Genomic DNA, 16,060 nt, shown 5'->3' on the forward strand with positions numbered 1-16,060 from the left:
GCTTATTTTTGTTTTGGTGCTGGTGTGCAACGCCACCAGGGAAGCTCACTCAAGCTGGCAGAGGCTGAAGCTGGTGAGCCACCCAAATTATTGTTGGGTGGTTCAGTCCCTCTCTATTTCAAGAAGCCTCTGGGTATAATGACAGGAAGCTTGCAGTCAATTTTAAGCCAAACCTCAGAGAGGCTGGCATTCAGTCTGTGTTAAGCATTCCTTATTAAAAGCTGTCCAGTCTGGATTCTGGGTGGAACTTTGATATCTGCATGGAGTAAAGAATAAGGGGCACGTTTGCAAAATCAATTGTGCAGTTTTTATATTTACTGCACGTTTACCACATATGTCATTTATTACACAGTGGAAAACCGTTAAATGCACAGTAGTTGTGCCAAGTGGCATTATGCTTTTAACAGCTTTATTCGTTTAACAGCTCCAGTTCTCATTATATTTTGCCATGTGGTACATGAGATTTTTATGCATTTAACAGTTTAAGAGGGTTCCATGGTATTTTCCTTTTATGTATTTCATACTGTGCCTGGGATTTTGTTGGGGAGCAGAGGGGTTGTGGACTGTAACCCCTGTACTCTGACAAGAGAAAGCAGAAGGCAAGGAAAACTAATTATTAAATGAGGAAGGAAAACTGAATCAGACCTCCACGTGTCAGGGCTCCTGTACCTGTAACAAGGACAAGGCTCTCCCATGTGCTTTGATGCTTTGTTTATATGCCTTTCAACCTCTTATTTTACATCTACTTCAATGACTGCAACGTCAGTTCCCTGCACAGATGAAAAGAAAGTCTGTGTTTTGCAGAGTTCACACATCTAGATACTTCTGTCCCCCCTCTCTCATTGTCACAGACACATTTGTGAATTTCATGTGCATATTGATGCCCTCTCCTGTCACAACATCCAAGTTCAGAAGTAGCCCTTTGCACTGAGTAAACAATTCCTTCCAACAGTCTCCAATCCACTTGCTGCCCTTCCTACAAAAAAAAAACACCTCCCTGTCCTCCTTTCCACAAAATCCCTCCTGGTGCACTATATTTTTTTAAAGAGTTGGATGAAATTTTTAAATTAATGGATTCTCTTCAAGAATTTCACCCAGACCTAAGCTTGCCTGCATGTATTTTTTACACCCAAGGTGGAAATTAATCCAGGAGAACTCACAGCAGTGCCCTCTCATGCCTTTTTGTAAAAATGATTGGATCTGATGTGAATTATTCACATGGCAATACCGTATGCAGCACATAGAACATGCAAAAAAATGAAACACCTGCCCAATATGCCGTTTCCCGTTGCCTTCCCTCAGCTAATTACTGAAGAAAGCAATTTCTTTACCTGCCAAATGAGAAGGATACCATCGTTTTGAAAGGTCCTTGCCCCACTAGCAGAGGTGTGGGTTATACACCCACCAGTGAGAAAAAGCACGCGTGCTGGTACAAAAGGGGAGAAAAAGCTTGGCTGTGAGCTGATTCTTCCCTCAGCCTATTTTAAAAGGGAAAAGGAAACCACTTCAGCAGGCAAAAGCCAAAAACACGACAGGTTCCCCAGAGATGGAGATTATTATTATTGTAGGAACAGATGTATTTTTATTGGTGGGAGGAGGAGACGGCTCTAGTTCCAGCCCCACGGTTTGCTTTAAAAACAAAAGCCCCAAAAGCCCGGCAACGACGAAATCCCTTCTACCACTCACCTGACTTTTATTGGCAGCCACTTTGGCAAACAGAGCTTGAGATACCTTGGCCCTTTTCATCTCCTGTTGGATCTCGTCATAAATGGCAGCTGTGATGTTGACGTTGGCGCCGTCCGCCTTAATGGGGAGGTCTGTTGTTGGTGTCGAGGTTTTGGCCTACCAAGAGACCATGAAAATAATAATTAAAAAAGTGCTGCTTTCAGCCCAGCCATCTGTGCAGAAATTATCAAAGGATTTCAGTCAGCTGATGCCAAACTGCATTAGCTACAGAGGGACACTTCCTGTCCATTATTCTAATCAGGTTAATTGTGATTGGAAATAATTGCGGTGCATTCCTATAGGACATGAGAGGCCCTGTCAGCTCCCCCCCTCTCTCAGCACGTTTATTGAGCAGCTCAACACCAGCATAGGTGGCCAGGCCACTGAAGTTGGCTCTGCCAGCTCGCTGCTGCAGCAGAGGCACCAGCCTCTACCTTCTCCCCCCACGCTAGAAGTGGCCTACACCTTGGAGGAAGAGCCAATTCTCCCAGAAAAAATGAGTAAATGGGTAGAGGTCTCTAAATAATAAATTATTACTCGATTTAATGCACTCCCTTAAGTCACCCTCATCCTTTATTAAAACTATACGTATGTCATTTGAGTACGTATGGTTTCCCAAGCCTTATCATCGTTATGCTAGCCAGACAGTCACCTAATTTCACCTAGGAAATCAGTGAAAATGAAAAAAAAAATAATCATTTCATAAAGCTGGGCTTTGGCATGCCTTTGATGTGCTGCCCTCATTCTCCTAAACTCATATTGAGATTTTGTGTATTCCGCTGCACTCCTTTTAATTGAATGATTTCCCATCAGCTTCTGTGACAAATGAAGGACAATAAGGGACGCTGCCAGCACTTTCCCTGAGCTGGACTGCCCCGACCAGGCTCCTATCAACCCAGTTCAGCAGGCTGCTCCATGACTTTTCTTGGAAAGCCCCTGGGCAGCCCCCAGAAGGCCCTGGCAGGCAGGGGAACAAGGGTGGCACGGTGCTCGCAGAGTGTTCCCGGCACCAGCAGCTGTGGAGAGGCAGATTTCATTTGCTGTCCTGAGCTCCAGGAGCAGAGACACCAGGGCTGATCACCCTTCGTGCCTTTTAAGAGAAATATGTAGGTTGCTTCTATGGAATCACTGTTTCCTCCTGAGATGGAAATGTCTCGGGGAAACAAAACAGCCGAGGCGGCAAAGCTCACGCTGCCCGCAGGACGAAACCTCCCGTGAAGCCTGGTGACCCTCAGATATTTGGCCCAATTATAGACCTTTTCACTGGCTCCTGCTTTTGTGCCAGAGTTGAAGCCTCCTAGAGTACATCTAATGTTAATTTTTAACTAGGCAGACATGCCAAGTACCTATTTGTTAATGGGAAGGGTAGCTAGGCAAACCCAAACTTTTTGAACTCCTCCTGTTTTGCTCTCCTCCAAGTCTTCCTCCTCCCTGATCTCTGTTTTGTCCAAAGACCACACTAATAATGGAGCCAAAATCCAGCCAAGAGAGCAATCCAGACTAATCATAGTTCCTACCACTTCCAGATAAAGCTTTAACCAACATGGCCTGGGAGGCCAGTGCTAAACCCACCAACCACCACCCAGAGGCCGTGGGCACAGGCAGGGTGCAGCCTGGCAGGGCCACAGACTGATGGAAGTTGGGGTGATCGTGGGAAAGATAAGAAAACAACAAAGAGATCATGGGAAGGAAGAGGACAGTCCAAGTCTGTCAGGACTCATTTAATGGAGCTCAATTTTACCAAAGACCCTGCAGTGCTTTGAGGGGTAGAAAAAAACAGCCTTCCCAGTCACTGGAGCCTTTGGCAGCAGCTGAGGTCACCACAGCCTCAAAGGCTGTTACAGAGGCCCAAGATGCTGAGAAGAACAAAATTAGCAAGAAACAGAATGATTAAAAATACAGCTCCATCCTGCATGGGTCTCCCACACCACCAGCTCCACGGCCACATGTCAGAAAACACACCCTGAGGCCTGGGCCATTTTTATTTAATGACTGAAATCAACAGGGCAGGTACCACACCGAAACATCCCAGACACCCGAGTGTTCCGCGTCAGAGGCTGAGATTCAAAACTGGGCTTGATTCAGGGGGGGTTTCCCATGGCTGAAATGTCTCCTGGTGACTCTCTCTGCTGGCTCCACCTGCCCTCCTCACCTTGGGGCAGCTCCTGAGGAGGGGCCACCCTGCCAGGAGGTAGGGAGAGCCGAGATGGGTGACTCTGGGTGCCCACGCAACCAGCCACCTCCAGAGGCCCTCCTCCTACCCAGGGTGCTGGTTCCCACCAGGCTTGCCATGTGAGGTTGGTAACTATGGAAACCACCTTCCCAAACACCATTCCATCCGATTCTCCCTGAGAGGATTCCTGAGAGGTGCCACCCCAAAGCACCCCCCATCCTGCTGCACACCAGGGTGGCATTTGTCTCCTCAGAGCTAATCCCAGGCATATGGGGAAGCGCAGGAGCCGTGCTGCTGGGAACCAGCCTCATTTGCAGAGGTGTCCAAGTTGTCAAAACAGCACCTGTGCTGACTGGTGCTGGCCCTCCCAGGGCTGGGGGAGTGCTATCCAGAGGGTGCTGGGTACACAAACCTTTGTGTGTTGCTTTTTGCTGATTAAAAAGCCTCATAATATTCTACTGCATTCTTCCAGCCAAAACCAAGGCAAGGATGGGCTGCTGTATACCTCGAGAACATGGTTTTCTAGCAACACATAGACCTTACAAAGGCAGGGAAAATTGCCATTGATTTAAATACTGTTCTAGCTGTGGCTAGAACATGGAAGAATGTTGTATTTTGATGGAAGAAGGAGATGGGGCAACAGATCCCATTTTTATTCTCACTTGATTACCTCTGACCTCTCCTTTTCCTTCTGTTACTTGATTTTGGTTGTGAAATCTATTGCAATAAATATAGAGCAGGAATAAGCTACTCCTTTCATTAATATGAATAAAGGCAGAAAGCAAACATCTACTTAAACATTACAATAGTTCCCTTTATAATTTTAGTTTCTGAAAGGTACCTAAACAGATAAGAATTATACAACCAGTTTCTCCTGTAATAAAAATTGTCAGATTTTGGTTGGCAGGATATTGTTGGTTTCAGGGAAAACAACTCTCTACCTGATACCATGGTGAAGTGCACCCAAATGCCAGCTTTACTCTGAACAAGCAACCTACCTTCCTGAAGGATGATCAGTTTGGTTTGCAGGTAAAAAAATACTGCCCCCTCCCCCTTGCTCCCCAAACTCCCCACCCAGCCCTTACTTGTTTTTAGCAGCTGTGGCTACAGAACTCAGTATGAGAACTGCTCAGTAACACTGTTAGAAGCAGAGCAAACACAGGCCAAGCCTCTGCAGACTTGGGGTTTTCCAGGAGGGTTATCCAGACCCCTTCTCTAGTGACCAAGAGAAGTGGCAGAACTGACCCAGCATGTCTGCAGTCAGAAATTTCAAATTCAAGTTAGGCAAATGTCATGGTAGGAGTTAACCATCACCTCTGTGCAAGCACACTGATTGCTATCTAGTTCACTCTCCAAATCTGTTCACTACATTTTTTACTGCAACACATATGGACCTCTCCACAAGCCCAGAAATTTCCTCTGTGTTCTGCAGAATGTGATGGACACAGATAAAAATTCCCGTGTGCTTTCTATACTCCACAATATGTGGATATAATATCTCTGTACTCCATAACAGTCATTTAGTGGACATACAGCAACAGTCTGTGAGTAATGCTCACACACACACTCTTTCAGGCACTAATGTTACATATTTTTTTTCCATTTAAGGTGTTGATAAAAGCTAGAATCATTGCAACATCTTGCTGCAATCCACTGAACATCTCTTAGCAGTCACTCCAAAACCTTATAAAAGGATTTCCACAACTCATCCAGGTGAGGAAAGCAACTGACAGGGGAAGGGAAGAACTCCTTCCCTGGGCTAATCCACACATCAGAGAGCTAAGGAGGGATCAGTAACATCTTACCTGGGGGGTTCTGGAGGAGCTTGGGCTGCTGGCAGCTGAAGACACCATGCTCACGTTGGGGTTCATGCTTCTCTCTCTCTCATCCTGGTAGATACGGTCCCGCTCTGCGTCAGGCAAGTTGAGGAAATTCTGCATTGCCCTCAAGTTTACCAGCAGGGACTGGGATGCTGTCCTAGGGTCTTCTTCTTTACGCAGGATCTCTGACAACAAGCCCTGGTTCAAAAAAATTAAAAAAAAAAAAAAAAGCCCAGTCATGTGTTGGTTGGGTTTGGTTTGGGTTTTTTTTTTAATTTGTTTAGTGTAACCAGCTGGGTTGCAATACTCAGATCCTACAGCAGAATCTCAAGGGCTCTTCCAGAGGGGATATTTTGTAGGAAAGTGTTTGTCTTCTGGGGGCTGGTATTTATTTTGGGACTGTCCTATTCTGGCACTGCAATAAGCCTCTGAGTTTGGAGATGCTGGGTAGGAAGGTAGGTGCACTGGGTAGAAGAAATTGCAGTTACCACCAGGTGCTTGCTGCAAATATTTTAGGAGCTGTTAGATCTCTCTCTCTCTCTTTACTTGAAGCTGGGAAGACTTGGCAATCCTGTTCATCTTTGACAAATCTGCCAAGGTTGGTAAATTTAGTTTCGACATTTAAAAAGTGCAGGAGCTTTATTAAGAAAAACATTTGGCTGGTTTGTGATGTTACAGTCCGTTCATTTTGGTTTGGACAGTCATTTCTGAGAGGAGAAAAATGGAGCAGTAATAGAGCCTCAGAATCTAGCTTTAGGGATTTAACCCGTTCTTTCATGCCTCATTTTAAAGTACCACAGGCTTCAGATTGCAACCATGAATGAGCACCACATTCATCTAGTGTTTACAAAAGCCATTATTCCAGGAGGTAGCCAGCACAGCACTTCCAAAATAAAATAAGGAAAAAGAAAAAAAGAGTTGGAAAGATGAAAATGTCATTAAAAGAGGTTTAAACCTAATGATGGGGTCAAACTTATGCCTAACTCCATGCACTCGGCGCTTCCATGGATTATCTGGAAGTCTGAGGCACAACACACAAGCCTGGAGCAGGGCCTACAGAAGCTCTTCCCAGGACACAGTGGGTGCCACCAGCTCCCCACGGGCACCCCCTCACATCCCACACCTCACAGAGGGATAATTCCACTCCAAAAAGCAGTAACAGCAGTCTCCTGAAACATAGCTGTTTAAATGTGCAAAGCAGCAGAGAGGGGTCCTTTTCACCCACCCAGACTGCTTACTTGTAAGTTACTTTACAGCCACCACCCAGGCAAATTCCCTCACAGTACAGCCAAGGCTCCCTCCTTTCCAGCAAGAAAAATGTTGCTAGAAAACACCACCCCAGTCAAAACCCTGCAACATTTACTCAGTTTACTACCTTCCTATCAGAGACTCCTCCAAAACCTTTGCAATCACACTGCCCCTGCAGTCAGCCAGCTAACCAAATGCCAACATTTTCAGTAGGTTGATCTTATTTACCAAGCTTTCCTCACAAGCCCAGCAAACACCTGCCTTTACCTGTTCCCTGCCTTTACCTGCTCCCTGCCTTTACCTGCTCCCCCTGCCTTTACCTGCTCCCCCTGCCTTTACCTGCTCCCTGCCTTTACCTGCTCCCTGCCTTTACCTGTTCCCTGCCTTTACCTGCTCCCCCTGCCTTTACCTGCTCCCCCTGCCTTTACCTGCTCCCTGCCTTTACCTGTTCCCTGCCTTTACCTGCTCCCCCTGCCTTTACCTGCTCCCCCTGCCTTTACCTGCTCCCCCTGCCTTTACCTGCTCCCTGCCTTTACCTGCTCCCTGCCTTTACCTGCTCCCCCTGCCTTTACCTGCTCCCTGCCTTTACCTGCTCCCTGCCTTTACCTGCTCCCTGCCTTTACCTGCTCCCCCTGCCTTTACCTGCTCCCTGCCTTTACCTGTTCCCTGCCTTTACCTGCTCCCCCTGCCTTTACCTGCTCCCTGCCTTTACCTGTTCCCTGCCTTTACCTGCTCCCCCTGCCTTTACCTGTTCCCTGCCTTTACCTGCTCCCTGCCTTTACCTGCTCCCTGCCTTTACCTGCTCCCTGCCTTTACCTGCTCCCTGCCTTTACCTGCTCCCTGCCTTTACCTGTTCCCTGCCTTTACCTGTTCCCTGCCTTTACCTGCTCCCTGCCTTTACCTGCTCCCTGCCTTTACCTGCTCCCTGCCTTTACCTGCTCCCTGCCTTTACCTGCTCCCTGCTATTAAACATCCCATGCCAGTACAGATGCAAGCTTGATTTCAGCAGTGGTCACACCAGGAGTGGTCAGGACAGGCTCTGCTCTGAGCCTGCAGGTAGGCTGCAGACATCTCCACCTTCTCAGCTCCTCTCTGACAGAACTGCATCCTCCTGCAATCATCAGAGTAGTTACCAGAAGGACTGGAGCTGGGAATGGAGCCATGGTGGAAGCCTCCAGTCAGAAATGTGACTGGGGAGAGAAGCCAACTGGTGAAAAAGATCAACGCTGGGAAAAAGTCTGAAGAATGTGCAGTCCCGGGCTGGCCTCTGGTATGCTCTGTGACCTCAACACGACTGCCTGCTCATACTTGGCTCCCTCCTCGGGGTTTACCACCCCTCAGAGGAGCTGCAGACATTTTGAAAAGCTCTCCAAAGTTTGCCAGGCTCCTGGGCTGAGGGAGATTAACCAAAAAAACCCGACGTTCCGGAAGCCCGAACCCATGCCTGGAATTAGCTTCCAAGACTGGAAGTTAAGTCCCCATTTTCCCTTCAAGGCAGGGAAAACTCTCCAAATGCAGGAAATAAACGAACTATCAGTCCCACAGATTCTCTGAATTCTTCACTTCCTGGGTCTTTTAAAGACTACATAACTTATTTGCTTTTTAAGAAAAGATCAACTTCAAATATTAATGGGCTTAGCTTGAAAGAAAGGTTCCTGGAAGCTATTGGAGCTGCCTCTGAGACAGCTTTTTCTCCCCATCTTAGCCTGGCTAAATTTATGGTTCAATTTCAAAAATGGAGAGCAGAAACATCTGGGAAAGCATGCCAGCAATTACTTTCCAGTGCAGTCATTGACTCCCTCTGTAAATCAGAGGCTTAGAGGTCCAAGTGGCTTGGCCATAGCACCCAGAGGGACCTCACTGCCCCAGGTATCAACTCCTGTGCTTGGACACTGATTTATCAGGTCCAAGGTAACACAAAAACTGACACAGAGGGAGAAACCTCACGTCCTCCTGCAACTGGAGATAAACACTGCAGGCAAAAAACGGTGGGCAGATAGCTGAGTGATAGGGTAGGACAATACAATAAAGGATCTGGGAAGCAATAACCTTTACAGTGATATAATTCCGAGCTACTGAAGTATACACAAACTAACCAGGGAGAAACATTATAAAAAATAAAGCAATATTAAATAATATCGTCAGCCCTTTTGTCACCTGCAAGAAATTAGCCTCTCAATATGCAAAACATCTTCCTTCCAGAAAAACAAATGATCATGACTTCATTTAATTGTAATTTAATCAGGCATAATGTATTTTTTAAAGTGATATACACCAGGTGTGTGGTGAGGAAACCGGCCCAGCCAGACGAACCCCACTGTTTCTATTTTTGAGAAAACCCTGAAGCCAGCCAGGGACTGTTTTCATTTCTGCAAATTATGTTTCTGCTGGAGGGGGTGAGGCTGGGAAACCCACAGCATTTGTACATTTGCTATAAAATTCCATTGGCTAAATTAGCTCATTCTGACTTACTTACATCTCACATATTAAAAGAAAATAAATTAAAAATTGGCAGTTTGCAGAGTAACCCGCTCTGCAAACCTAAGAGATCTTCAGTGACCAGGAAGCCTCCAGCTGATTTTAAGTAGCCAAAATCTGTACCAAATAGCCAAGTATTCTGTAAATAGCCAAGTTCTGCACCAAACAGCTCTCAGGATACATTTTAGGACATGGAGCTTGATAGTATCTTTCTCATTCCTGTGCATCATTTTTAAACCAGCTGCTGAAGAGAAGTTTCATGTCGACAGAGGCTGTGCTCAGAAATGAGGGGTGTGCTCACCCCAAGACAGGGACTCAGTGCAGGCACAGGTTGCTTTACCCCTGAAACTTGCACCATTTTAAAAATTTTACACTTGATCCATATCTGACTTAAAAAAAATTAATACCAACAGTAGAGGAAGGAGCACACGCCCAATCAAAATAAAAAAGTTGACAGATCTGGTTAAGGTAGGAGTCATTTTGACAGTGTTTTTTCAGTCCAGCTGAAATGGGGTCCTTCAAGCCAAAGTCACCGTCGTGGGGGTTTGCTTTGCACTCATTCTGTGAACCCCACTTGTTGAACTTATTTCTTTTAAATTTTACTAACTACAGGACTTCCAGGATAAACAACCCAAACCTCCTGGGCACGAAAATTGTTTCAAGGAACTTCTGAAAGACAACACGGTACAAATGTAGAGCAAATGTTATCCAAACTGACTCCTGCATCCAAAAGACCAACTGACCAGCCTTCCAGGCCAACACAGAGGCTTGCCCAAAGCCCACAGAAGGTGAGGGAAGCTTTTCTGTCTTCTTCCCAAAGTGCTTTGGCTGCAGCCTGGAGAGGGTGTAAATGAGATCTCAGTGGGACAGCAGACTCTGCCCAAATGCAGGGCAGTTTTGCAACCAGAGCTTTCCAAAAGCAAGCTGGATGTGGGGGTGGAGGTCATGCTGGAGTGTAACCCAGGCAGGGATGTCCTGGGGACAGAGGAAGATGAGGGCCATGAAGCAGCAGGAGGCTGACAGGCACTGGCCAGGACCTCACACGTGTCAGGTCTGGTGACCTGGATGAGAGCTGAGCATCTCTCTCCTCCAGACCTAAGGAATGTCTCTACCAGAGCAGGCAGTAAGGTTAAAAAGGTTCAAAACAGGCTTTGGACAATTAAAACCCTGGCCAAGGCAAAAACTTAAATAAACCCAACTAATATGCTAAACCTCAGGTTCTATGTTCTGTATAAGGAGATTATATAAATGAAGGCCTAAAAAAGCATAAACAGTTTTTTCATACTTTTCGGTTTATTTGTGCCTCTCCAAACTCCAGCTATTGCCAAAAGCAACAGAGAAAATGCTGGAATACTAGAAAAATATTGCTCCTGTAGTACTTAAAGCTCCAAGGACTTTAAGCCCAGTACCTGTAACTGAGAGTCTCAGCAGAAAAGCTATCCTGCTTCCCATCAGGTACAGATGTGACTTTAAGCAGGGCTAAAAACATAGAAAAGTTCTCCAAATTCAACAGCTGAATCTTAAAGCTCAATGATGGAAACCTCTCCTCTCCTCTCAGCATCCCAGGTCTCTTTCCAGCACGGAAAGCAGCACTCAGGGAACCAGGGTTAGGTGCTCATTCCTACTTAGCAACACTGCCACCAAAGCTTCAGCATCCAACAGCCACCTCGATTTGCCAGCCTAAAATCCCTGTTTGCATTTAAAATTACCTGCTCCTTGCAGCTGAAAGCCCAGGGAGCTCTGCAGCACAAGCACCAACTTCTCAGAACCCTCCAAGGAAATAAAGCACCTCCACCTGCTGTCTTTCTCTCACATCAAGGCAGGTTTTACCCTGACATCTCTTTGCTTCCCTGCATTTACTCCAGGTCTCACCCTCAGTATCATCTTCTGGGCTGAGAAAGATACATTTGACAATTCCAAACATACTTCTCTTTGCCTCTTAAGTGTGCAGCACTCAACAAGAACCTCTATATGACGTGCTTGTAGGCTTCTTCCAACTCAAGCTCATTTTCAAACACTCCTTGCTTTGTTTCCCTTCCCTTGCATCTCTTCCTAATTCCAGCTAGGACATGAAGCAGGAGTGCTGGAAGTCTCTTAGAAATGCTTATCCTGGCAACGTGTCCAGTCCAATTTTGCTGAGCAAAAAATTGCTTCAGATAATCTGTGGAAATTTTTGAGTGGTTAGCCAAACCAAGCACCCTTGTATCCAGCCTCTCACAGTTTCCATTGGCCAAAACTGTGTTTGCACCCTTTTCCCTGACCACCCCTTCTGTCTTGAGGGGCCAAAGAGTCAGCTCCCAGGAGCTTCAGAACTCACAGGACTCTGAGTGGGGAACCAGCTGCCTCCCAGCACCTTCAGTGCAGCCAAATGCAGCACCTCAGCCCCTCATTTAGAAGAAATCTCCCCATCTTTAGATTCACTGCCTGCAGCCAGAGGATGAGCCTGGCTCTTAAACTCATTTAACCAACGCTAAAACACACACATCTCAGGAGAGAGCTGCTCAGGCACAAAGCATTTAGAGGCTGATTTGAATAAAACTTATACAGGGTTCAACAATGACAATTTGATTTTTATTATTAAAAATGAAGTGCTTAAATCCTCACAGAAAATGCCTTTATTGCATTAGTTTAATAAAGCCTCTTTTTTATTACGGCATCTTTTTTTATGAGGGAAGGCAGGGTGTGCACGTGGAGCTGTGTGGGGGAAAAGGAGGCAGAGAAAAGCCCGGCCACCTGCAGCCCCAAAGTGCCACCATTTAGGTAACGTGTGTGTCAAGCCTTTACACCAAAATACTCTGGAAAATCAGCAAGATGCACAGCTCCTGCACACTCTGTGCCTTTGCTTCCAAGGCTCAGGGCTCCTGTGCATCAGCTGAGCAGGCAGCAGCCTCCTCCCAGCACACATTCTGAAAGCCTGACTCACATGCTACTTAAGATCTTTTCATTCAGCCTATTGAATACAATTAAGTTAATTGAAACTGAAATTTTGGGCAGTGCAAAACCCACTGTTGGAACAAATATCCCATGTACCAAAAATCTGCAATTTATTAAATTAAGCACTTCCCTTACAGACTGCCCTCTTTCCTGTGAGTACAACAGAATGCTGCTTGTGCCACATTACACACAAGAATAAAACAAGCAGGGCAGCATGAAAGGGTTTCATGCAATGAGAGAGAGTTTTCTATGGGGAAAAAAAACAACAAAAAATCCCCCCCCAAACCAAAACCAGAACCCTTGCTAATTGAAAGTCTGTGCACAATGAGGCAGACACCCTAGCAATGAATGCAGCATGACTGTCTCACTAGATGCCAGGCAGGGAATTAAAGCTGCTTGTCTTCCTCTCACTCCAGTTAAAGGGAAAATGATTTGCAAAGGGAATTCTGACCAGGGTTTGGCTCACGAGCAAGTAGAGGTGGAAGAGTTAGTTACTGCCACCAACCATGTTTCTAATCTTGAACTCTCTTAGAGGACCCTTTGCTGATGCCACTTCAGTTTGGGGGAATTTTGCCAAAGAAAGCAGAATTAGTCATAAATCAGGATCGCCACCCACCTCCTTCCCTGCCTGCCCCCAAGTCTTTCCTTGGAGCTTCCTCACCAACCATGCCACTGCTCTCAGAGCCCCCAGCCCCTCTAGACCCTCATGCTGCAGCAGCATTATGTCCCCCTTCTTCCTTGCAGGAGCCCACAGTGACACCAGAAGCTGGGCCACCATCCAGCACTGATCCTGTGCTTCCCTACACCTCAACCCCCTCCTGCAGCCAGGATGTGACCCAAGCCCTCCAACCAGCTGGATCATTGGAGTTGATTTCATCATTCATTTCACTGCATCTGAGGCTGAAGGAGTTTCCTCCTCCTTGTGCTGTTACCTGTTCCATCCAAAGAGATCCATCCTATCCTTTCACACCCCAGCTCCCCGGGTAGGAGCCCAGCTGCAGGTTGGAAAGGCACAGCTGTTCCCAGGCTAAAGCTGGAGGCAGGGAGCAGTGCTCTTTGGGAAGAGGCTCACAAGCAGGCTGAACGTGCCTGGTATCCTTACCCACCTCTCTTTTGCATCTGGCACCACAACTGTTCCATTCAAAAAGCCTCAGAGTTCACAGATATTTCCAGTTTCTGAGGCTGTTCAGTGAAACAAGCACTGGCCACTCACCCAAACATTTTACTGGTTTTGGCTACTATGTAAAAACATTGGCAAAAAGAAATTAAAAATAAATAGATAAATAAATAAAACCCAGAAACACTCATTCACTCTGCCTGGACTCTTCCACACAGGCTGACCAACCATCCTGACTGCAACTCCTCCAGCCCACTCATTTTCCTTCTGCAAAGCAGGATTCAAATGACTTCTTTTCCAGCTAGGAATTTGAAGAGCACAAATCACTTCAGCACCTCCAGATCTGCTAGAAAACTTCCCAGAAAAGGAGAAGGTAATTTAGAGAGAGGATTTTTGTACATTTGCTTTCAAAGTGACCTCTCAGCTCTGTGCCCATCCCCACATGCCTGTTTCTCAGTACACTGCAGCCCATGGTAAGTAAGTTTTGGTTCTTACAGATCTTTGGCTGCAACTCCAATGCTGCAGCAGGAGACCCTGCAAAAAGGAGACAGCACAAGGACTCTGCCCTGAAGATGGCCAAAGTCCATGTGTGTATTCACCTCTTGGTAGCAGCTTTGGCCAGCAGCCCCCTTGTCCTGCCTCCCATCTCCCAGTAGCTCTGCTGGCCCACCTGGAAGGTGCTCATGCCATCTGAGGCCGCTAGTCACCTCCCCTGGTTTAGGTGGCCCACAGATGGAAGTCACTCTGATTGAAAGAAGGTGCATGCTTCCTGCACTCTGCCCTTTTCAGAGCTTTACAAATGCACACAGGGCAATTCCAAGTGCCAGGTGCTCTGCCTCTGACAGTACAGTTTCACTCCTCCTGTGGATTTGTGGTATGAATCAGACTTTTTCCTTTGTCTTTGTTTCTTTGTTAGTGGTGTTTTTTTGTTTTGTTTTTCTCAAGATTGAATGGATTTATACAATCAAGAAGTGCTGAAGTCTTACAGAAAGCAAAGCTTCTACCAATAGCAAGTCCAGCTTACAGCCTGGCTGTGTGTAAAAACCCTTCAGGAAGATGCTCTCCATTTTAAAATCAAGCTCTTGGGTATGACCATGTAACTCTCAAGTGTTTGATGGAGGTCACACAGCTCTCTGCCTTCCATTCTAAACCACTCACCCTCTTGCAGGAAGTTTTTCCAGCCCCAGGCAGGGATGCCTTGCTTTCCATTAGTGACCTATTCGATCACTGAACAGTTTGAAGAAAGGCAACAAACAAATTACTCCAGCAAACACCACGCTCAAGGCAGGGAGCCTGAAGATTTCCAAACTGGAGGTTACAGAGCTGCAAAAGGAAGGCACAGCCACCACCCTGGCCATGAAGAATCTGAGCACCAAATACACAGTTACATGAGCAAGAAACTGAGCCTCCTGCCCAAGCACTACTGCAAACTGCCTCAGCTCCCTTGATCCATCCTGCCCTGTAGCACCCAGTGGGCTCCCTGGCTCTCTTGGAAGGAGGGAAATGGTGCTAAACATAGGGCCAGGGATACAACCCCCCCTTGCATGTTGTCACCTCTGCCTGTGTCACACCCATCTCAACAGGGCTCCTGGAATGGGGCAGAACAGCCCTGGCTCCACTCCTTGGGCTGCACACCCTTCTGGAGGGGTTTGAACAGCCCACAAGAAGGGACCATGCCTGGAGTTAAAACCTGCAGTGCTGCTGGCAGGCACCAGAGAAAGGAAGGCTACATCAAGCCTAAGAGGGTGTTTTTCCAACACACATCCTTTTTATAATCTCTGAGCAGGTTGTAGGCAACAGCCTTAGGCTTAGACAAACATCACAGTGTGCACGAGCATTTTAATGTTTATAAGGTTGTGCAGGAATTTCCTACTCTTTGGAAATGGTGTCATTAAAACTACCTTCAATAACTATATTGTCTTTGTGGGTCTGAGAACTCTCTTTTACCTGTCCTGTTTGCTGAATGAATAAGCATTTAGGTTTTACAGCAGGGGGAACTAAAATTGTGGCATTGCCTCTCTGAAGAGAAAATAAAAAGAAGGCACAGAGGTTGGCCCAAGGCATTTACTAAAAATCAGTCACACACACTTTTGGGGTATTTCATACCCAGTTTCAAATAAAGCTTAAGATGTTTACTTTGCAATTTTCTGCTTGAAAGAAACCCTCTTCATGGCTAACACAGCTCCTAGCCAAAGACCCCATGGAGCTTTCCTGCCTGCACAGAAAGGAGGAAGCTGCCTGGTGGCTGGTTCTTGGTGAGAGCCCTGTGTCCCAGGAAAGGCACAGGGCTTGTCACACAGCCCCACGTATTTCCAGCTCTAAGAGGAAGATTTGGGAGTTTGACAAAGCATAGAACTATACTTCTTCTGCCCTTTCTCATGTCCACACTTGCCACACTCAGACACGTGTCAGACATTTGTTCCATGGGTTTAGCCTAGTTTGGATCAAAGCTTCCTCTACTTCATTTAACAGATTAGCTCAGATGGAAGGTCTCAGGGGAGAAATAATGTTAGTAAGAAGGGGCTTTTCAGCATTGAGTATGTAGGTCATTGGACTTTAAAATAA

At 46.4% G+C, this 16,060-nt stretch overlaps 1 protein-coding gene and 1 long non-coding RNA gene across 7 annotated transcripts in view; one reads left to right on the plus strand and one right to left on the minus strand.

Moving 5' to 3' along the window:
* Positions 1-16,060, minus strand: part of SATB2 (SATB homeobox 2) — a 186,301-nt gene that overhangs the window by 32,037 nt on the left and 138,204 nt on the right. For all 5 annotated transcript variants that reach the window (XM_071747899.1, XM_071747900.1, XM_071747901.1 and 2 more), the window contains 2 exons: positions 5,704-5,916; positions 1,687-1,842 (listed from right to left, as the gene is read on the minus strand). In XM_071747899.1, coding sequence (XP_071604000.1) covers positions 1,687-1,842; positions 5,704-5,916 — 369 coding nt within the window. The remainder of the gene's footprint in view (positions 1-1,686; positions 1,843-5,703; positions 5,917-16,060) is intronic.
* On the plus strand, positions 10,054-15,387 carry LOC139797300 (uncharacterized). 2 transcript variants are annotated; one of them, XR_011726404.1, is made up of 3 exons: positions 10,054-10,232; positions 13,714-13,868; positions 14,441-15,387. It is a non-coding gene; the product is annotated as an uncharacterized lncRNA (long non-coding RNA). The 2 variants fall into 2 exon arrangements; XR_011726403.1 differs by lacking the exon at positions 10,054-10,232 and adding an exon at positions 13,198-13,361.

The sequence above is a fragment of the Heliangelus exortis genome, chromosome 6 (assembly GCF_036169615.1).
Source record: "Heliangelus exortis chromosome 6, bHelExo1.hap1, whole genome shotgun sequence".
NCBI lineage: Eukaryota > Metazoa > Chordata > Aves > Apodiformes > Trochilidae > Heliangelus > Heliangelus exortis.